The 23,915-nt window shown below is 44.2% G+C and overlaps 1 protein-coding gene across 3 annotated transcripts in view; it reads left to right on the top strand.

The window, feature by feature from the left end:
* The window catches only part of BAIAP2L2 (BAI1 associated protein 2 like 2), a 92,316-nt gene that overhangs the window by 30,854 nt on the left and 37,547 nt on the right, over positions 1-23,915 (top strand). For 2 of the 3 annotated variants that reach the window (XM_029590154.1, XM_029590156.1), the window contains 5 exons: positions 5,435-5,496; positions 12,877-12,948; positions 13,520-13,636; positions 18,914-19,060; positions 19,877-20,026. In XM_029590154.1, coding sequence (XP_029446014.1) covers positions 5,435-5,496; positions 12,877-12,948; positions 13,520-13,636; positions 18,914-19,060; positions 19,877-20,026 — 548 coding nt within the window. The remainder of the gene's footprint in view (positions 1-5,434; positions 5,497-12,876; positions 12,949-13,519; positions 13,637-18,913; positions 19,061-19,876; positions 20,027-23,915) is intronic. The other variant, XM_029590155.1, reaches the window with a different exon arrangement.

Genomic DNA, 23,915 nt, shown 5'->3' with positions numbered 1-23,915 from the left:
CTTTAGCTTTTTTCCACATGATAATAATTTGGAAGGTGGGCCAGGCCCCCCTTGGATCTCCAGGCCCTGGTAAGGTATATCCTTCCCTCCCCTATGTTTGGGTCCTGTCTATAGGCCCTCAGGGATGAATACATTTGATACTTCTCTTTGCCAACACAAAACAATAATAGCACAGATTTTTTTCACAAATGTATTCGTACCACAAATATGTCTACTCAAACAAAGCAGTGACAAATCAGGGAGGTTGCTCAAGCTTGGTTCCACATTTCACAATATACAAGGCACAGAGATTTCCTAGTGCTATGTAAGCAGACAGGCTCCAAGGTACTGGCATGATTCTCAGGGTTATTGCTGTGGTTAGTCTAGCCACTGAGTACTGCAGGTGTCCCAAGACTTAATTCCAAACAGCAGTATTTGTGAGAGTCCTAGCTTCATTCCCTAGCTAGTCACAAAAACAGAGGGGATCTTCCTTTTAGGGGTACTAACCAGTCCTTTCTCCCGCCCTGAAATATATAAAGAAGGCTTTCACATAACGTTAGAAGTACAGAGAGGGAGGTGGGAGAAAATGACAGCGTGAGAGAAGCAGGGTGATGGAAGAGACAACTTTGATCACTTGAAAAATAGATGTGCCTTTATCTTCCCAAGGCAAATGTATTTTCAAGAGCAAGGTTGCCAGGGGAAAACATTTTTTTTGCCGTCATTCACGTTGTTAGTGTGGCCACTGTAGTTCTTCAGAGACTGGAGGCTGAACTGCAGTCTGAGCCTCAAAATTGCTTCTATGAGTTCACCAATTGTTTTGGTTTGCATGCAGAGCTGATGTCTGAGAGCTTTAAGGCAGTTGCAGACTGTGTAGTTTAACTATTGTAGTTCATATTCTACAGGGTGGTTGTAGAAGGGAGGATGGTTGGGTGTCTCTGCCCTTCTGGTAGTTTGTATTGGACCTCTAATATTCTGTGGTAAGGAATACTTAAAGAATGTGCTTCTCAGAGGTATCAGGAAACTGCATATTTTGAGTCTAGACTGAGGGAAACTTTCACAGGCCCTCTATGAACTTGTACTAACAGTACTATCGGGCCGATACAGTACAGTGCGCTCCGACGCAGCGCACTGTTAGCCGGCATTTGGACGCACGTTTTGGATGTGCTAGCTTTACCCCTTATTCAGTAAGGGGTAATAGCACGTCCAAAATGTGCGTCCAAACCCCCCCCCCCCCCCCGAACCTAATAGCGCCCACAACATGCAAATGCATGTTGATGGCCCTATTAGGATTTCCGGACGATTCAGAAAGCAAAATGTGCAGCCAAGCTGCACATTTTGCTTTCAGAAATTAGCGCCTACCTTTGGGAAAGTGCCCAGAAAAGCAGTAAAAACTGTTTTTCTGTGCACCCTCCGACTTAATATCATGGCGATATTAAGTTGGAGGCCCTGAAAGTTTAAAAAAGTAAAAAATTAAAAAAAAAAAAAAAAAATTAAAATGGGCTGGCGGCTGTCGAAAACCGGTTGCTCAATTTTGCCGGCGTCCGGTTTCCAAGCCCATGGCTGTCAGCGGGCTCGAGAACCGACGCTGGCAAAATTGAGCGTCGGCTGTCAAATCCGCTGACGGCCGCCGCTCCTATCAAAAAAGAGGCGCTAGGGATGCGCTAGTGTCCCTAGCGCCTCTTTTTACCGCTGGGCCTAATTTAAATAAATTAACTTACTGTATCATGCGCACGCTGGGAGAGTGGGCGTTCGCTCACTCTCCCACGTTTTTACTGTATCGGCCCGTATGTAAACAATTATGCCATATTTGATTACCAAAGTTTAGCAAGCTAACCTTGAGCCAGGAGCACATAACTCCCAGCCTTGAAGGTCTAGTTTTCAGGATAGCCACAATGAATACCCGTGAGATATATTTGTATGCATTTCATGTAAACACCAGGTTGAGTGATAAGAACATAAGAAATTGCCATGCTGGGTCAGACCAAGGGTCCATCAAGCCCAGCATCCTGTTTCCAACAGTGGCCAATCCAGGCCATAAGAACCTGGCAAGTACCCAAAACCTACGACTGCGAGTAAAGTAGTGCCTCCCTTCCCTCCACCACCACTTCTTCCCTAATCGTTAACTCTGAAAAGTAGATCTGCATGTGGCCTTTGATGAATGGACCAGTGCCTTCCCGGCCTTGAGAGAGGAACAAGGAAAGAGAGGAAAAGCAATTCATACTCTTCTCACTGATAAGGAGAGGACTTTTGTACTGAGATAACAAGCCAGCTTTGGGTAATAAAGTCCATAAATACTGTGAGGTAACGATGCATCTCTGCCCTACTGCTCTGAAGGAGAAATGCACTGTATTAAGGAATGAGTTCAGACAGCCCGGGTGTGGATTGTGGACTTCAGGGAGGCTGGGTGGGGGTAGGGAGAGAAGCAAAAGTTACAGGGTGCTCATCACCTCCTCACCCTCTCTCACTCTCTCCTCATTCCCCATATCCTTCGTTTTCTTTATCCCTTTTCCACACCCAAAAAGAGAAAAATATTAAATGGCATTTACAAGTATTGTAGGACATGCAACTAATAAGAGTAAACAACTGCTACGTACCAGCTCTCACTTACCACGGCTGAACTTCTAGACCCGGTGCACCAGGGAGGGTCATTTTCAAAGGGACGACTGCGAGTAAAGTAGTGCCTCCCTTCCCTCCACCACAACTTCTTCCATAATTGTTTACTTCTCACCTGGCTAGACGTCATCTTATTCCTCAACCTCCCACCTTTCCATCCATAGGCTCCATTGTGGGTTGCAGCTTCCACTGTCCTCTTGCCCACCCCCCCTACTCTCCCTCTCCCAATCATCCATCCATGTCTTTCAACCCCCCAGCCCCCAGTCTCCATGTGTCTCCTTCTCCTAAGCCCTCTCTTCCTTGCCCCCTCTTACCCCCTCCAAATCTCTATCTTCCTGTCTCTGACCCCCTGCCCCTCTCCCAACTATCATCTCTCTCTCTCTCTCTCAGTATCTCTCCTCTCCCAGTTCATCAGCAGGTGGGTAAAATGGACGAGCTGGGGGAAAAGTGACTGAGAGCAGGAGATCTCTCTTTCCAGCCTCTTCCTCCTCCTGTATCAGCAGTAGCAGGAAGAGAAGTAGCAGGCTGCTGGCAGTTCTCCTTCCTGCGCCCCTTGGCCGAGAGTGAGAGGTACGAGACTGAGCTGGCAATAGTAGCAGTGGGCTGAACGGATAGGAGTGTTAGCAGAGAGATCCTGCACGGCCTGCAGCAGCAGCAGCAGCACAGAATCAGTGACTTGCTGCAGAGAGGGCTGTGCTGCATCCCTGCTGCCTCCTCGCCCCCCAGACTTCAGAGCACGCACAGCGAGCCCCGTGGGAGGAGCTGCTGCTGGGCCACAGGGACAGAAGGCAGCTCTCGGCAGTAGTTCAAACTCCGTTTCCATTATATTTCCTGCCACACTTCCAGACCACCGGCTCTGGGCTGCCTCTGGCTGATGGGAGAAGTATTTGTCTGGTTAATTTTTGAAGTTAGCCAAACAAGAAGCAGAAGATTTGACTCCACCCCTCCCTGCTGAGCCAGTTACATTGTAACTGCGTAATGACTTAGCTGGTTATAATTTGTCTACCTAAAAAATAAAAAGAAAATGGTGGTGCTGGGTGTTCCAGGGGTTTAAATATATCCAGCTACTGCCGAATATCAGCATTAGCGAGATAAAGTTTTCTGGATGGAACTATTCCTGTCCCACGCTTGCCAGATAACAAAAAAGAAATCATTTAGCAGTCCAGCAGCTGCCAATTTTCCCCCAACCCCCTACCACCCCAACTAATATATGAATATAATTCTAGCCTGAACTAGTGCCCTCCCCCCCCCAACAAAAGGCTTAAAATGTAGCTGTGGGCCGGTAACCCTTCTCCTGACCTCCCAATGTATTTAAAACTGTTGCCTTAGCCCAGCAGCCCCCTTCTGACCCCCCCCCCCACCCCCAATATCTAAAACTGTGGCATGGCCAAGCAGTGCTTATCGCACCCCTATTTCCTACCATTGTGTACCAAAATCATACCCCACATCCAAAAATGTTCCCCAGTTCAGACTGAGTGGAGGAGAGGCTCTTAGTATCAGGTGTAGTTGATAAGTAAGTGGCGATAGCTCTGACAGGTACCGGCACTTAGTATTCATTTATTCACTGTACTTGGGCAATGACTGCTGCCTTTGCTGACAGCTGCCAGGGACCAATCCTGAGTCTATTCATCAGAATGCAATGAATAAGTCAATATTTAACTTGCCGGTAGCTGTCAGAGTTATCAGCACTTGGTATCAAGCAGAGTTGGAGGAGGTAAGAGCTGCTCCTTCTCCTGCTCTGAATGGGGTGGGTTGGGGGACACTTTTGAGGGTTTGGGGTAGAGATGCAGGTTGTTATTTTGGCAATTTTTTTTAAAGACAGGGGAAGGGGGAAGCGATAAGGACTGCTTGACCAGGCTAGACTATTTTATATATTGCAGGGGGTGGGATCAGGAGGGGGCTGCTGGACCCTGGTTACATTTTTAACATTTTGGTGGGCATCAGGAGAGAGTTACTGACCCGGGCTAGAATTAATTTTCATTTTGGAAAGGCAGAAGTGGAGAAAATTATCTGCTGCTCTGCTGCTAGAATTTGGGGTTTTTTTTGTTATTTATTTTATTTTTTTTGCAATGTTCAGTAGACAGGTGAGTGGCAAAGTTAACTTTAGCTGAGAATTTTCAGACTGTGCAATAAAAGGTTCAATATTGGTGAAAGTCAGCTGAATACATTTAATCGGTTAACTTTCCAGCTTACTAGCTCTTTGAATATTGACCAGTCCGTGAAGTAATATTTTAAAATTCTTTTCTTTTTATTTCCCTGCCTCTCCACCTCACCTCTCTTATTCTTTTACTATGCCTGAATCTTTCTCTCTTCTTTACTGCCTTTCTCTTTTTCTCATTTTAGTTCATTCTAGCAGCATAATAAAGACACGCATGTGCTGGCTCAGTGGCAGCACTGTGAACTGCTATGTGGAGGACCTGGGTCGGATTTCTATGTCAGACCTTCCATCCCCAGGCCAGCCAAGGCTGGGGGGAGGCTTCAGAGGCAGCATTCACAGATCCTGGAGGGATGGGGGTCCCAGTCATTGCGCAATGGCGACATCTAGTGGTCAGATTTAGGGCTCATGACTGCAGGGCTCTGGAAGGACCCTGGTGCTTGACCCCTGGCTGAGGGCAATTACTGCAATGACTCAGCTAGCTAAGATGGGAGGGGATATGAAGCAAGGGGAAATCCCTGGGTAGTTGCAAATGAAGGCTCATGGCGCTGGATCTGCTTGTGCTGGAAGACCAAAGGCACAGGAAGAAACTGTCAGGCCTCCTCCTTCAAAAAAGCTTCTGCTACTGCTGTACTTTTTCCCTAGTATGATATGTTTGCCTCATATCCTCTCTCTTTTATCTTCAAGGTCAAATTTTGGTCCAAATGGCAGACAGTCAAAGACACTTGAACTCTGGTGTGGAACGAGTTGTGAGTACATTCTTCCTACTTGATGTCAATGGGTCTACCCACTGCATTGTTCTTTCATATTTTTTTTTCAAAGATCAATTATTGGGGTCCACTTAGACTTTGTAATACAATTCCATTTAAATCTGCAAATTCATCTGCTATGGTAATCATACCTTATGACCACTCCTAGTATGACAGGAGAATAGAAGAGACACTTGTACTGTATAATTGTCCTCCTGCTACAGAGCCTCTGATGATGTTGGGATTTTATCTCCCTTTGATGGGATGTTTGGCAGCATTTTAATGAGAGGGCGAGCCATTATAGAGTTAATTCTTAGTGGAACGCAGGATTTAACGCAAGAGGTAATGGTAGCTAGGCCGCTCAACAATAGTGCGATAAAATTTGACTTAATGACTGGAGGGAGGACATTAAGTACATCTACAGCTCTAGTATTAAACTTTCAAAAGGGAGACTTTGATAAAATGTGGAAAACAGAGCAAAAGCTGAAAGGTGCAGTTACAAAGATTAAGAGTTTACATCAGGCATGGTCATTCTTTAAAAATAAAGGATGGATGAGCTTGGCAATACTGTTATCCTCTTGATTAATGAAAATCAAGATTTAGGGCCTCATTTTCCAATATCGCATTGGTAACGCATTAGGGGGCGTTACCAATGCAAATGAGGCTTCTTTCGTGCAGTGGGGAAACATCGCGTGCGGCGATTTTTTCGCCATTCGCGAAAACATTAGCACCGCACGCGATGTTTTCCCAGTGTGCGATGATTCTTTCGGTGTTTCATCGCAGTGCACGATATTTGCCAGTTTTTGCACTTCAATCATCGTGGGCCACGATAGTCCCGGACAGCCTGTTTCAGGCTCCGGGGGGGGGGGGGGGGGGAGGGAGGGAGGGAGGGAGAGAGAGAGAGAGAGAGAGAGAGAGAGAGAGACTTACTATAGTGCCTATGCCCTAGACAGGTATTTTAACCCCTATGGGAGGGCCACCTACTAACTCGGGGTGGGGATTAGGTATGAGCGTCGGGGGTTGGGGGCCACTTTCGCATTCCACATGAGACCTACGGACAGAACAGTGCTCTCTAGTGCAGATTTGCTGGCCGTCGGAGTGAGGATGCTCACTCCAAGAAGTGGTTTGGGCAACATTCTCTCCACCTAGCTTGTTGTTGCCCAGGTAGAGTGTCCATCAAGCTAGGTGGAGAGAACGTTGCCCAAACCACTTCTTGGAGTGAGCGTCCTCACTCCGACGGCCAGCAAATCTGCACTAGAGACCACTGTTCTGTCCGTAGGTCTCATGTGGAATGCGAAAGTGGCCCCCAACCCCCGACGCTCATACCTAATCCCCACCCCGAGTTAGTAGGTGGCCCTCCCATAGGGGTTAAAATACCTGTCTAGGGCATAGGCACTATAGTAAGTCTCTCTCTCTCTCTCTCTCTCTCTCTCTCTCTCTCTCTCTCTCTCTCTCTCTCTCTCTCTCCCCCCCCCCCCCCCCCCACCCCCCCCACCCCGGAGCCTGAAACAGGCTGTCGTGGACCGCGATAACCCTTTAGTGGCCCCGTAACGCAAATCTCAGGGTTGTAGCTATTATCCGCGATAGCAGCCGCGCTAACACTGCGGCTGTTTCGCCGCACACGATAGCTTTGCATATACTCCGCCCCCTGACAAATTCGCAAATTGCGATAACAGCCGTTATCGTGATTTGCGAATTTATCGCGCGCGGTAAACTCCTTTGAAAATGAGGCCCTTAGTCTTTAAAAATACCATTTTGGAGGCTCAGTCCAGATGTATTCCTCACATTAAAAAAAAGTGTAAGGAAGGCCATTGATTAAAAGATGAGGTGAAAGAGGCTAATTTACCGACAAAAATTTAAAAAAATGGAAAAGGATCTATCTGAAAAAAATAGGAAAAAGCAGAAGCATTGGCAAATCAGATGTAAAATATTGATAAGATGGACTAAAAGAGAATTTGAAAAGAAGCTGTCCATAGAGGCAAAAACTCATAATAAAAGGTATAGAAAATATGATATCTGAAGCAGGAAGTCTGTGAGGAAGTCTGTTGCACTATTAAATGATCAAGGGGTTAGAGGGGCACTTAGGGAAGGTAAGGCCATTGCAGAAAAATTAAATGAATTCTTTGCTTTGGTGTTTACTGAAGAGGATTTTGGAGAAGAGGCTTTCTGTGCCAGAAACTGTTTTCAATGTTGATGATTCAGAAGAAATGAAACAAATCACAGTGAAGCTGGACGATATAATAAGACAGATTGACAAATTAAAGAGTGGCAAATCACCTGGACCAGATGTTATACAGTCCAGAATTCTGAAAGAACTGAAAAATGAAATTACTGGGATTTGTAACCTACCATTAAAATCCTCCATTGTACCCAAAGATTGGAGGGTGGCCAATGTAACCCTGACCTTTAAAAAGGGCTTCAGGGATGATCTGGGAAATTATATACCAGTGAGTTTGACTTCAGGGTTGGGAAAAATCATGAAAATTATTCTAAAGAACAAAATTACAGAATATATAGAAAGACAAGGTTTAATGGGACACAGCCAACAAAGATTTACACAAGGGAAATCTTGCCTCACAATCTGCTACATTTTTTTTAAGGGGGTTAATAAACATGTGGATAATGGTGAGCTTGTGAATGTAATGTGTTTGGATTTTCAGATGTTTAACAAAGTGCCCCATGAGAGACTCTTGAGAAAATTAAAAAGTCATGAGATAGGAGGCAATGTTCTGTTATAAATGGTAAACTGGTTAAAAAATAGGAACCAAAAAATAGGACTAAATGGTTAGTTTTCTCCATGGAGAAGGGTAAACAGTGGAGTGCCTCAGGGAACTATACTGGGACCAATGCTTTTTAATATAAATTATCTGGGAAGTGGAACAATGAGTGAGATCAAATTTACAGATGACACAAAATTATTTTGAGTTGTTAAATCAAAAGCGGATTGTGAAAAATTGCAAGAGGACCTTGTAAGACTGTGAATTCAAATGGCAGATAAAATTTAATGAGGACAAGTGCAAAGTGATGCACATGAGGAAAAGTAACCTTCACTGTAGTTACACAGTGTTAGGTTCCATATTAGGAGTTATCACCCAGGAAATGGATCTGGGCATCATTTTGTACAATAATTTGAAATTCTCAGCTAAATCTGCAACATCGGTTAAAAAGGCAAATAATGTTAGGAATTGTTAGGAAAGGAATGGAGAATAAAATGGAGATGGTCATAATACCTCTATATCCCTCCATGGTGAGGCCGCACCCGGAGTACTGTGTGTAACACATCTCAAAAAAGATATAGTTGCATTGGAAAAGATACAGAGAAAGGCGACCAGCATGATAAAGGGAATGAAACAGATCCCAGTGAAAAAACACTAAAGAGGTTAGGGTTGTTCAGCTTGGAGAAAAGACAACTGAGGAGGGGGGAGGGGGGGGATATGATAGAGGTCTATAAAATCATGAGTGGAATAGAATGGGAAAATGTAAATCCGATATTTTCTCTTTCAAAAAAAATACAAAGAGTAGGAGACACTCCTTGAAGTAGGCAGCTGAATAAACCTCAAAGTTAGCCGGATAAGTGTTTGTGACTAACTTTGCTACCCAGACTGTGACTGAATATGTAAACCCCCCCCCCCCCCCCCCACCTTAAGTAGATGGAAATCACTCCCTCTGTAAGAAGCAGAGATGGGTCACTAGATGTCCCCCTCTCACAAATTCAGAGCTTAGAAATAGCCATGCAAACGCAAGAGGTAACATATAACTATAACTCTTCCATCAGAGCCTCAGCAGGCTATCCTCATTCTTTACCAGCAGTCTGAAAGGAAGCCAGACAAAATAACTCCTTTTCCAGATTAGGTTACCATCATCTCTGCCTTTCTAGATGTTGCCTGTTTGAAGAAATTCTCTGTAATCTTGTATTGATTCTCTTTTGCTTTTGGTGATTTTACTGGAACTTTAGGAGGCAAATTCTCTGTGGCCATTGCCCACCTTGGTTAATATTTCCAAAGCCTCAGCCGGAGATTAAGCTTGCTGTATTTTCCAATTGTAAAAACTCCACTTATAGAAAATCCCTACCAATATTTTATTTTCTCCTTCTTTAGAATTTCAGTCAAGGTTTTCATTTCTTGCCTTTGCACCAGTGTGAGTGCTGAAAACTGTTATAGATTTCCAGATGATATCCTCCCAGTTAAATGTTCTAAGCTCTGCCATGTGCAGTATGGGATTTTTGGTATTAAAATAATGCATCTTCAAAATGGTACCGCATGGTTTTGTCTCCTCTGCTGGATAATGGTCCAGGGCTCTAGAAGTCTGATCAAATTCAATGCAGGTGTCATCGTACAACTTGAAAGCTCTTTTGAAAATCCTTTGTCCCAAATCAGGCAGATTACCTTGATCTAATGCCTCTGGAAGGCCCTTTATATGAAGGACATCTGGTAATCGATGTTTATAGAATCCAAAAATCTGTGTTTAGTTTGGTTTTTTTTACTTTTTTCTATTTTATGAGATGTTAAAATCAGTGTTTTAAATTAGGAATTATTTTAATTTTTTTCTCCAAAACCACGCATTTGAATTCTTCGCATATGCTGATGATTCTCAGCATTACACGACGCGTTCTCCCATTCTTGTTAGCCCACGTACAACTCTCCTCATTGATCAGGCATAGGAGCTCCCAATTTCATCAAGGGCTGAAGCTGCTGTCTGACTCCTCTGCCCACTGGCTCTCCTGCTGAAACTTCTGGTGGCGCTATAAGTTTGAGCTTAGATTGAGCAGTTTCCTTTTAGCAAGATTGTATAGAAAAGACAATCTGCAAGACATCAAGATCATAAGAACATAAGAATTGCCATACTGGGTCAGAGGGTCCATCAATCCCAGTATCCTGTTTCCATGGTCAATCCAGGTCACAGGTACCTGGCAAGTCCCAAACAGTAAATAGATCCCATGCTGTTATCATGCAGTGATAAGTAGTAGGGATGTGCCTTTGTTAGAAATGAATAGAAAATTATAACAAAATTTCCTATTTCATCTCATTTCATTCTCAAAACGAAATGATTGAATATCAGGCGAAATTTAATTGGTTTTCACGTATCCTTTTGAAACCAAAAAACGTCACCCGTCAGACCTAGACCCTGGCCCAAGGCCGATGTCTCACTTAGGGAATAGGCTGATGACCAAAACAGGGGCCACAACCTACACCTGAGCACGATACTGGTGCCTTGGCCTAAGCCTGAAGCCAAGGCCTCATCTAGGCACAGGACATGGCCTACATTCAAGTGTGATGCCGGATTCTCTGCCCAAGCCCAGGCCTGACACCAGGACCTCGGCTGAGGCCTCCAGAATTTTGCTGGGACAAGGAAACTTCCCAGCCCACACTGACCTTATCTGTCGGGGATCTGGCACTGTCCCTACACCGGGGCCTGGTTCGGAGTCCATGTCCTGACACTTCTTTCTGCCATACTATTGTATCTCTCTCTCCTTAGACCAGTGGTTCTCAACCCTGTCCTGGGGACCCCCCCAGCCAGTCGGGTTTTCAGGATATCCACAATGAATATGCATGAGAGACAATTTGCATGTTATGGAGGCAGTGCATGCAAATTGTCTCTCATGCATATTCATTGTGGATATCCTGAAAACCCGACTGGCTGGGGGGGTCCCCAGGACAGGGTTGAGAACCACTGCCTTAGACCATGTTTTTCCAGAATTTTCCTCTTAGAAACTACAGATAGGTCTGAGACTATGGCACATAGTATTTTGAGGATAATTTAGAAGGAGGAACTGATAGCTTTCCACCTTTATCTAACTCTGCCCATTTCAACATGTGAAGTGCCAAGAAAATCTTCCAAATTATCTTTATTGAAAAAATAAATTATGGTCAACAATGCTGCAGTCAAGACTGCCATCATCTGTTTGTTCCACAGAATGGGATGTTTAGATAAAAATTAAGTACCTCTTGTCCATAATCTCACATGTGAATCTGTTGCCAAGAAAAGTAGAAAAAAGATATGACAACCTTAACAGTAACCTGAATATAGATTGTCATATTGGCACCAATTTTCAGCCTCTTCACAGCTTCTTTGTACCCACTGCCCTGCAAGCCAGTTCTACCTATAGAATTTCCCTTTGAAAATCACCTCACTGGTACAAGACACCCACATCGTTCATAAGTGCAAACGCCCTGCTGGGAAGTATTTGTGGGGATTAAAAAAAAATCTACATGTGTAATTTGCCAGTCTGGCCCTGATGCCCAAATCCCTTTAAAAATTGCCCTGATTATGTGTAATCATTTCCTTTAACTTTGATTTGATGTTTATTGTTAATGAAATATGAAAAGCAGATGCCATATGCAGAAGAATAGGAGTGCTATATTTTGCAGGTGAATCCAATATAGTAATTTGTCTTCTCTGCTTCCGCTATCAAATATAGTTGGGTTTTTTTCCCAGCTGAGGGAAAACCTGAGATTGATACACAGTGCAGAAGGAAGGAACATGGGCTTCAAATGAACATTCAGCCCCCCCAGTCCTCTGAAAGTGTTAAAAATGGCCTGATATTGGGTAATGCTACATCAGTTGAATTTGGAGTGAGGCAGGCAGCAATTAAGTGTGCAGCTTCAACAAATTGCAAAGGATAAACTATAGGCCACATCACCACAAGACCTATTACAAGTAATTTGTAACTTATCATTAAAATCATCTGTTGTATCTGAAGACTGGAGGGTGGCCAATATAATCCTGATATTTAAAAAGGGCTCCAGAGATGATCCAGGAAAATATAGTCTGGAGAGCCTGACTTCAGTGCTGGGAAAATTATTATAAAGAATAAAATCACAGATCATATAGAGAGTCATGGTTTAACAGGTCATAGCCAGCATAGATTTACCCAAGGCTAGGGGCAGGTGGGGGCATTATGGAGTAATTTGGGGGAAATGACATACCAACATTTCTTGGAGAAAATATATATTTTTCCTAGATTTCTTGAAAGTGTCTACATTTTATTATGGACAAGAGGTACTTACTTACAAAAGGCAATATCCTCTATACTGTCCCAGTAAGGAACAAACACCAAGTCAGGAGAAGAAATGAAAAACAAAAACATAACACCATAGATAGTTCAATCCCACCTCATTAAACCAGCTCTGTCTTCTTGAGCCTGCTCTTTCCTGTACCATCCCGCCAACTTACCAGTTACCACATATTATAAATGGAAAATTTGAACAGCACCTGATGAGAGAGCCGGCTGCAAGCAGGTAAAGGAGTAGGGGGCCGACCATGGGAAGAAGCGGGGGAGGAGGAGCCAGTTATTAAAAAGAGCCAGGACTGGATGGGCGGGCCCTGCTCTCTGTAGAAGCGTCCTCTCGTGCGGCCCTGAAACACGTTCTGTTTCTCTAGCTGGAGACGTTCCATGGAGATATCCTGCAGCACATGGAGAAGAACACAAAGCTAGACATGCACTTTATCCAAGTGAGTGGCTCCTGCAACCCCCAAAAGTACCTTTACTTCCTCTCCCTCTCCTCACCTTTTTACTATTCCCCTCTTCTCTTTCTACCTCTCCTTTCCTCTTTTTCTTCCCCAATTCTCTTCTCCTCTCTCCTCCTCCTCCACTGCTCTTACCTTTCCTTCTGCTCTTCCCCCTGCTGTCCTCTTCCTCCTTTCCCCTCTGCTTCCCCACCACTCCTCTCCTCAGTTCGTCATTTCCTTTCTATCTTCCTGCTTATTTTCTTTTCCTTTCCTTCTTGCTTACCTCGTCTCCCTTTCTATCTTCTTTTTCTATTTTCATCCGTTTTGTGCTCACTCTACACTTTTAAGGAGCTTTCCTCATCTTAATAGATTAAAATGTTTCCCGCCCCTCCCCTATTTTTGTCCTTTTCATTTATCTGTGGGAATGTTGCGCTGTGAACTTGTGCCTGTGCATTGACACTGTGTTCTCGACTGCATTGTTTTGGTTTATTTTTGCTTCCGCCATGTTAAATAAGGGTGATTTTGGGTTGTGATGCTGAGCACACGTGTTTCTCTTGCCCCTTCCACGGCACAGGACAGCCACAAGCGTTACGAGATGGAGTACAGACACCGGACAGCAAACCTGGACAAGTGCATGGCGGAAGTGTGGAGGATGGAGCGAATGAGGGACAAGAACCTGCGAGAGATGAAGGTCAGGGGCTTTGGAAGAGGCTAGGGGCAGGTGGGGGCATTATGGAGTAATCTGGGGGAAAATGCAAAGGTTTGGGCTTGATGAAGATTATGCTGTCCATAAGTCTGTGCAAAGTTTTATTGGTTCTAGAGAGCACTGGAATCTTTGTAGGTCATGGACACCTCTAAAAGGACCAACGCAAAAGACAATGTAGTACATGGGTAGGAGTCCTTCATTTTCCGTTTTTATTTTATTTTTCCTGTAAGGAACTCTTGGTTTCCTTACCAAAAGGAATGTACTAAGTAGCTGGGGAGGTTCAGAGAGGTTTAGCAAACAGTGGATTTTGCTCTGTGGTAATTTTTAAGAGTTTCTAGTCAAATTCTTTTGTTAGTGAGGCTAACGGCAGCCACAGATTAGAGACTGCGCAGAACGGCTTTACCTGGATTGCTGTAACACACTAAAGGCAAGAACCAAAGTGATGTAGCTAAAGCATTGCAGCAGAGATGCTAGGAACAAGCAAGGTATTCTAAGAATTAATAGGACAAGTTGTTTACTGCTTTTAGGTTGACATTAGTATTCTGTGGTATATCACACATGCGAAGTGTGCCTTATACTTAACTGTTGGAAGTATGCATATTAATTTTCTTAAGCACAGAGATAGGATGATGATTTGTTAAGGATACTTTGGATCATTTTCTATTGGATAAGCAAATTAGGTGCATAACATACTCTTATACTTATAAGATGTATGTGAGGGAATATTCAAGAGACTCCCTCAAACCACCTTAAGACACAGGCTAGAGCCATCTACCCCGCTTCACCTTAAGGCACAGACCCACAAGGGATCCTAAAAGTATAAAGGATCAGGGCCCAGAAGGGTTAGGAAGGCCCTGGAGAGCTGCTTCGAACCCATGGTATGCATATATGGTATATTTATAACTGCTTTGGATGTTTATAGTGAGGTGAGCTAGTGTTTTGTTTGCTGTTTCTCCGAACTCCTGTAAATAGACTTTTGTTTCTGACCAGAACAGCCAAGTCTTACTGCCTTCCTTGGCTGTTCCAGATGCCGTGGCCAGCCCAAAACCCACAAGAGGTTTTTTTTCCCCCTGTTTCCTGTGGCCTCCCTAGTTTCTCGCTCAATGGCGCTAAAACAGGCTAAGAGGGTAGCCTGTCTGGAATAGATAGGGGTCAAGAAGTGAGGCAGAGCCAGACAGGCCAGTCTGATTTTTTTTTTTCCTCTTCCCTTTCTCCTTTCTCCAGAGAGTCACTTGCTAGCACTCCCCTTCCCCCCATAATGCAGGCAAATAAGGAGCAAATCATACAGGTTCTGGATACTGGGCAGCAACAGCTGAAAAATGCTTTACAGGTTCAGATCGACCAGCAGCAGGAGCTGCAGGAGCAAGTGGCTCAGCAGAACCCACTGCTGACTCAAGTGGCCAGGCAGTGCAAACGGTAGTGACTAAACCACCTCCCTTGGCCACAATCTTACTGATGATAACTCAAGGAAGAGGACCCCAACAGCTTCTTAAATAATTTTGAGTGAACTGCTAGACTGACTGGCTGGCCGGAGGACAGGTAGAAGGCCTCACCAGGTAACTTACTAATTGGAGACTGTCAAGCAGCTTTCCAGACCGTGAACCCTAATGGCACCACCACCACATACCAGGAAGTAAAGATGGCCATTCTTCAGAGAGCTGAGCTCACACTAGAGACCTATCAACAGTGCTTCCAGTGTGGGTTCCTGCAGCTGAGAGAGAATCCAAGAAACCTTTTCCATAGACTTCATGATGTGGCCTGGAAGTGGCTCCGCCCAAAGGGGAAGATTGGCGAGGAGGTCGCCAAGACAGTTCTCTTGGAGCAATTCCTAGATAGCCTCAGTCGGCCTACACGGCAGTGGGTCTAGCAACAAATAAAGCTGACACTAGAGAAGGCCTTAGAAGTGACTGAGGCCTATTACCAGACTCACTCTATAACAGAGGCACTGCGCTTCCCAAAATAATGAGGAGGTACCATTCCCCGAGCTCTTCCCCATGGAGGACATGGACTTGTTTCCTAAAGTCTCAAAAATGCCAAAATCTCGGTGACAATGGAGACAGGACAAGTACAGTTTTGAAGCGGACCAGGAGACAGAGGAGGAGGCTACCACTGAGTCAGAGGAAGAACCATCTTCCAGCTCGAATCTCATGCCCAACCCCTCTAATTGGGAAAGGGAGGGTAAACCAGGGGACTTTAAATGGTTCCAGAGGGAGGATGAGTCTTTTAAGTAGGCAAGGGAGCACCTACAGAGGGAGCACTGGAGACTATGCCACATCCTCCATATTTCATAATGAAAAGAGACTTGCTATACCAAGTCTTAAAGGGGAGAGTGGAGCAGGAACTGATAGAGCAACTTCTTGTCCCCAAGTTCTATCATCAAAAAGTCAGACAGCTAGCTCATAGTTACTTACTAGGGGGTCACCTCGGCAAGGGAAAAAAACCAATAGAAAATATTTACCCAATTCTATTGGCCGGGGATATACAAATAGGTCCAGTTGGTTTTGCCAGCCCAGCCCTATTTGCCAACTCACTAAACCTACAGGTGTTCGGGCAGCACCTCTCATTTCCATGCCCATAATTGAAACCCCTTTTGAAAGGGTGGCTATGGATCTCGTGGGACTGCGAGAGAGAACCACTCAAGGTAACAAGTATATTCTTGTGATCCTGGATTATGCCATGAGATACCCTGAGGCCCTACCACTGAAAAATATGAAAAACCTGACAGTGGTGACTGCCTTAATGGACGTTTTCTCTCGAGAAGAACTACCCAAAGAGATCCTGACAGACCAAGGGACCACATTTATCTCTAAACTAATAAGCAACCATGAAACCTGCTTAAGGTGAAAACTCTACGTAAATCAGCACACCATCCATAGACCGATGGCTTCATGGAACGCTTCGATAGTACACTTAAGCAAATGTTGCGGAAGTTTGTAGATGAAAATGGCAAAAATTGGGACCTACTACTACCCTATGAGCTTTTCATAACCTGTGAATTGCCCCAGAGTTTGACAGGCTTCTCACCTTTCAAGCTGTTATATGGTGGGAGACCATGAAGCACATTAGATGTGGCTCGAGAGACTTGGGAGTATGAAGAAAACCCCGGACAGATCTTGTGTACTATGTTAATACAGTGCAAGAGTGCCTAAAGAAACCTGGGCAGAGAGCCCGCTTAAACTTGTAGAAGGCCCGGGCTTACACCTGTCCCACAGTTCGAGGAGCTTCTAGCTCTGAGACCAGGTTCTGGTTCTCATGCCCTCTTCAGAAAGCAAGTTGCTCTTTGGCAAGGACCCTATAAGATCTTGGAAAAAAAACAGCCCGGTGGACTACAGAATAGCCCAACCAGATAAGAGGAAGAAAAGTCAGATATACCATGTCAACTTACTAAAGAAATGGCTTCCTCAAGAGTGCAGAATGGTACAAGGGGAATTCAGCCCAGAGCTCTGCCCTGAGGTGGACGAGACCTATGTGCCGTTTAGAGAGGAGTTGTCAACTTCCCAAATAGCTGACTTAAAGCAGCTGCTTCAGCAGAATAGAGAAATCTTCTCAAGCTTGCTGGGATGTACTTATTTGGTCCAACATGATATCATTACCCAGCCTGTGTGGTCGTACATCAACAACCATAACAAATTCCAGAAACCAGGCACTGAATCATTGAAACAGAAGTGAAAGAGAAACTTCAGCTGGGAGTCATAGAAGAGTCTTCTAGTGACTTGTCTTGCCTATAGTCCTAATGCCAAAGTCGGATGGGAGCATAAGATTGTATAGATTAAAAAAAAAAAATCATCGAAGTATCAATACTGGACACATACCCAATGCTTAGGGTAGATGAGCTGATTGAGTGCCTGGGATCAGCTAAGTTCATCTTGACCCTGGATCTTACCAAGGGTATTGGCAAGTACTCTCACACTAATGGAGAAGGAGAAGACGGCCTTCTTGACGCCGGTGAGGTTCTTCCAGTTTACATTCCTTCCGTTTGGCCTCCATGGCACCCCTGCAATATTCCAGCGCTTGGTTGAAGATATGCTCTGCCCGCATCAGGGCTATGCTGCCTCATACCTGGATGACATAATGGTCTACAGCCCAGTTTGGACAACACACTTGAGCTAACTTCAAGCTATACTATCCACTCTGAGGAAGGCTGGGCTGATGGCGAACCTGAAGAAGTGCTTATTGGGAGGACAAGAAGTCCTCTTTGGGAAAGGGTGAAGTACACCCACAGTCCAGGAAGATTGAGGCAATTAGCAAGATACAAGTCCCACAAACCAAAGGGAAGGTAAGGGCCTTCCTAGGCTTGACAGGCTACTATAGAAGGTTTAATCCTAACTATTCCGAGAAGACAGAGCCACTTATGAGGCTCTTAATGAAGAAATCACCGGAAAAATCCAATGGTCAGCCAAGACAGAAAGCCTTCCGGGAGCTGAAGGAAGTGACCTGCTCTAATCCGGTCCTAATAAGTCCAGAGTTTATGGAACCCTTCATTGTTTAGATGGATGCCTCAGAGGTAGGACTGGATGCAGTCCTCAGCCAAATGAAGGATAGTCAAGAACATTTGGTGGCCTATATAAGTCGGAAGCTGCTGCCAAAGGAGAAAAAGTATTCTATAATGGAGAAAGAGGCTTTATCAGTAAAATGGGCTCTCAAAGCCTTACAACATTACCTCCTGGGATGGCAGTTTACCCTGGTGACGGACCACCAACCGCTCATATGGATAAACCATAAAAAAGAGATCAACTCCAGACTGATGAACCAGGCTGTAGCCCTTCAGTTATAAAATTCAGCATAGGCCTGGGAAAGAGAACATCAATGCTTATTTTCTGTCAAGAGAGGTGTCCCGGACACAGACAGGTACTCACCCAAGGAGGGGTGAGCTGAGGGGTTGGATATGTGAGAGAGTATATAAGAGTCTCCCTCAAACCACTTTAAGACACAGGCTAGAGTCATCTACCCTGCTCCACCTTAAGGCACAGACCTGCAAGGGATTCTGGGTCCCGAGAGGATCCTTTCCTAACAGTATAAAGGATCAGGGCCTAGAATGGTTAGGAAGACCCCAGGGAGCTGCTTCAAGCCCATGGTAAGCTCATACGCAATATGAATAACTGCTTTGGATGTTTAAGGGGAGGTGAGCTACTGTTATGTTTTGCTATTTCTTTGAACTCCTGCAAATAAACCTTTAGCTTTAGCTCTTAGAAGTTTGATAAGGAGTAGAACTTCCCAGTTCTCCTCTGGAATTTTTCACTACCTATTCTTGCTCTGCCACAGGAAAATGTGAACAGCTTGCACTCAGACATGCAGGCTTTCGTCTCCCAGAGCCACCAGGCCGCTGAACTGGAGGAGAAGCGCAGATACAGGTTCCTGGCAGAAAAGCAGTGGGTTCTTTCTAATACCTTCTTTCAATTCTATAGCCGGGTAAGTGAGCTGCTGCAGAGGGGATGGGGCAGTTGGGTGGTGTTGCACAATTTGTGGAAATTATTTTCTCAAAAGTTATGCAGTAATAGAAATGATGATGGTAATAATAGTTTACAATTTATATACTGCTTCATACTTTGCATGCCAACTAATCACATTACTATCGTCATTAACCAATTACAGCTGGGCAAACCAAAGTATAGGAGACGTACAGAGCTTTATGTAAGGTTATACAGCAGGTTAGTAGCAGATTGTTAGAGATTATTTCTTTGAATTTCCAAAATTATGATTGAAGACGGTGTACTTGACCAACAGAGGATAAAGGAATACTTGATTCCACTGGTTAGCATCAAGCAGACATTTGGGTTTGATTACTAACTCAGTCTCCTACTCCTAAGGCTATCCTGGGCTGGGAGTGCTGCAGAATTAGCACTCCCAGCTAATTCTGGGAGTGCTAATTTGTAATTGAAATGCTGCTTGCAGCTCAACACATGCTAACTGTCTAAAGATCACCATTGAAGAAAAAAAATTTTTCCATAAGTTATATCCTACTCTCTCAGCCACAGGAACTCTTTGCACCGATATTGGTTAGGAGTTGAAGGGAACAGTGTAAGTTACTACTGCTTTCTGCAGACTGAGGTATAGTTTGGGAGTGAAACCATAGGCTTAACCCTAATTACGTAGAGACATTTCAAGAAAGAAACTTCACACATGGATGGAAGGAATTCAGTGTCCCCTAGCATGGTACAAAGCTGACTATTAGGTATTTCATTTTATTGTTATAAGTTCTGACCCTCTCTTCTTTTTCTATCTCAGGCCTGTGGAATCTTGCAGAATAGGGTCTCACTATGGAAGGAGCAGGTAGATGCTAGTCGGGACCATCCAAGTGGTCATTCCCAGATGTACAGTACCTCCCAAGGCCAGGGATACTCATCCAACCGACAAGTACCCAGCCACCTGGACACGGTAAGGGTGTAATCCTTTGGAATCGTCATTACCTAAAAATGAATCTACACACTCCTCCTCCTCTCACACTCTCAAGAAAGCAAAGCAGAGGAAGGACACCTCACAAACACGAGCATGGATTTTTCTATATTCAGCTGTGCATCTCTCTTCAAGGAATATTTTCTTTCTTTCTTTCTTTCTTTCTTTTTATTTTTTTATTTTCTTTTTATTAATTTTCAACAAATACAAGTAGGATAATCCTTACTTTTGGTAAAAGAAAATGACATATCATAGATACCAAAAACAAAATAACAATCATAAAGAGATCCAATATAGATATTATATTTTCTAATTAGGTAATACATAATAGAAAGGGGGTGCAAATATTTAGGAAGATATAGGTAATCTCAATCAATAAACAGGCTTAACGTGACTAAGGCAACACTTTTCTTATGGATCTTCAAACCTAGGTAATTACCAGGAGACAAAGAAATTATACTCCTGAAATTAATAAGGAATTTAAGTTGGTCTGGGAGAAAAAAGACAAAGCATTCAGTTTGGGAACGTCTAATACCCTTGCAAGGATATCGTAAAACAAAAGAGAATCCCAAAGCAATTTTCTGTGGCTTTAATAAGAGGAAATCACGTCTCCTTTCCTGTGTAGCTCGAACGAAATCCGGATATATACAGACTTCTTGACTATAGAAACAATCTGATATTCTTGAAGTATCTTCTCATAATTTTGCTTAATTCCTTTTCAGAAATAAACAAAACTAAGAGGGTAGCATGATCATGTATCTCATATATCTCATCCTTAGAATCTTCCAAAAATTGGGTTAGATTTTCTAACATCTCAGGACGATTTCAGAGGGACCTCTCTTTTGCAGAAACAGGCAAGAAAAACATCTTGTTAATACAAGGGATTTTACCATCTTCAAATTTTAAGATATCCAGAAAATATTTTTTCAACATAACATAAGGGTCTTCCCCCACCACTTTAGGAAAATTCAAAAAACGTAAATTCAAATGCCTTATATAGTTCTCCAGATATTCTAACCTACGAGAGGTATTAGCAAGATCGTTAATCACATTCGTGTTACAGGTTTGAATCTTGGAAATAGAAGACTCCATAGATTCTAATTGAGTTTTTACCATGTTGATTTGTCCATCAACTTTAACTTCCAAAGATTCCAACTTGGTGGTTAAATTTTCCGTTTTTGTATGCTGATCCCTAATCCAGCCACTAGGTCCCATAATGCTTCCAGCGTCACCACTGCTGGCTTAGGTGGAAGGTGGAACAACTCACCCCCCGATCCTGGAGTAGAGAGGGCCACCTCTGCTATGGCTCCCGCCAGGTCAGCCACAGCTCCTCCACTAGCTCCCAACCTCTCCATCGGCGTCGAAGTTGTTGCAAAAGATACAGAATCCAAAGATCGAGAAACCTCTGACGAGTAAGGAGGAAGCAAGGGAACAGCTAATATTAAAATAAAGAGATTAAGTAAAGGCAATTCTGCAAAATAAAACTGTTGAAACTAGAGCATGGAAAGTTTCATGTGAAATCACAAACCACAAGACATTCTATCTAAATATTTCCATAGGTTACAATCTATACATACGTCTACCTCTGTTTTCATTATTTATTTATGAATGTCTAACCTATACACTGTTATGAACTATTGATTTTCCCATGGAATGACGGTATATAAAACACACAAATAAATAAATAAATAAACGGTTTAGCACAGGGTCGGGGGAAGCACTAAGCAAACTAGACGGCCACCTAGAGTACCACAGGTTTGGGGACAGCCGCCTAGTTTTCTAACAGCCCTGCTCAGATATCATCTTTAGGCAGCACAGCAACCTCAGGACTCTTGGCTGGTGGCCGAGAGTGGGTGGGAAGGAGGAGGCCTAATTGCAGCATCAGTAAAGAGCAGGAGGGACAGTGGACCCATGGAACGGAAGAAAGGCTTCCGGAGGCAGAGCCAGGCCCACGCTGCCAAAGAGAGGAATGATAGTGGTGGAAGAGGATCATTAAGCAGAAGCAATGTCAACCACCCCAGTGGCCCATGAGAGAAGCAGTGGCAGCTAGACTCGCATGGCGGAAATAGAAGAGAGAAGCACTGAGGAAGAATAGCATTGGCTGGGCCTGCACGGCCGTGAACAGAAGAGAGAGAGAGGAGGCATCTGGACTGTGGGGTCTTCCCAAGGGCGAGGCCTACTACTACTACTACTAACGCATTCTGGGAGTGGGGAAGGGAGAGAGAGAGTAGAGTATGAATGTGTGAGTGTGTATGAGAGTCAGCATGAAGCGTGTGAGTGTGTGTGTGTGTGTGAGAGAGAGAGCGAGAGGAGAAAGTTTGTGCTTCTCCACCCCCTCCTCTCATTAATGAACGACAATTTCAGGGTGACTGGAAATCAAACGTTCCCGGGTATGGAGAGTGTCTGTTTACTCCTGGCTCTTTCTTGAGAGTCAGGGCATGGGCAGGGCGCTTCCTGTTTTTTTGTATCTCCAATGTTCCTGCATTTCTCCTGCCTGACCCGTAACATGTGGATGTGGCTGTATGCAGCAGGCCTCAGGGGCTTTTGCTTTGTTCATTCTCATACCATCTTTTTCTTTTAACTTTGAATACCACTGATTTCTTTTTCCCATACGAGGTATTCAGCAAAGGTGTTTCACTTAAGGAAAGACACCTTCAACAAATGCTGTTGGACTAACACGATTTTACTGAGACCTGACTGCAGCGCTTCGTTTAGGATTACTTCAGGCAGCAAGTTAAAGAGACACCAACCCATATTTAACACAGCGAGTGACGCAGGTTCTTTCTCTAGGCAGGAGTCAGTGCACTTGTGTAGTGAATGGGAAAAATGTCATCATCTGAGGTCTTGGTGTTCTCACTTGTGGGGGGGGGGGGGGGGGGGGGACGACAAGTCTTAAAGGCATTTCCATGGATGTTCATCTGTGGGGGAATCTGCTTTGAATATTGCCATGGGCCTTTAACAGGAAAAATGGACGACACTGGGAATGGGCAGGCAGAAAAACATGTGGGGATTTCAATTTTGAAATTCCAGCACCTGCTTCTTCCTGCTGCTAGGGCCTAGCTGCTCCTCCCTCACTAGTGGCTGCTAATTGGCTCCATGTTATAAAGAACAGACTAATCCAGTTGTGGTTTTTACTCTGCTCCATGCATGGGCAGGCAGTTCTGATTTTCCTAGTGACTTTTCTAAGAAAATCAGAACTACAACTTGATGGATATAATAAGTTAAAAGCAGTTCTGGCCTAGCCCAGGACTTCCCAAACATGTCCTGGTCACCCCAAGCAATGTAAATATATATTTAACCCTATCTTTGGGTAACCACTTAATACTGGTGGAGGCCATAAAAATAATTGTCGTTCTTTTCAGGCCCAAAACTAGTCTCTTCCTCAGGGTCTGGTCCTTGTACATATGGGGAGGGCCCTAAGTGGGAGGGGTGATACTGTTTCTTTTCCCTGGGAGACGTATGCTTTGCTTCCCCTCTGATGGACGTGGGTGCCAACAAACAACACTGGAGACTCTGGGTGAGTATCCGAAAAGAAACTTCACTGAAGGTGTATTCTGAATGACAATTGGCACAGTTCATTTTGGGTCTGTTCCCACAGCTGGCTGTTTGTTCTTACTCTCTGTAACTGTGCAAGAGTCTCCCTGTCACTTCCAGGTCAAGGGTCACCCTCACCTTCCAGGGATTGGATAAATGAAAATTCCAAGTGGGCAGGAGTATCCTTGTCTGAGTGGAAGAAAGCCTCCGCCTGGCTAGAGGAATGAATAAGAGAGTCTCTGCACAGAGTCCCAGATTTCTCTCCCCAGGGATGAAGACTCCAAGTGGAGGTCATCAGCTGAAATTTGATATTGGTCTTACTCACTGTTATCCAAAG

The sequence above is a fragment of the Rhinatrema bivittatum genome, chromosome 2 (genome assembly GCF_901001135.1).
Source record: "Rhinatrema bivittatum chromosome 2, aRhiBiv1.1, whole genome shotgun sequence".
Classification (NCBI taxonomy): Eukaryota; Metazoa; Chordata; class Amphibia; order Gymnophiona; family Rhinatrematidae; genus Rhinatrema; species Rhinatrema bivittatum.
Note: the sequence above shows the minus strand (reverse complement) of the source record. Positions and strands in the feature narration are given on the sequence as shown.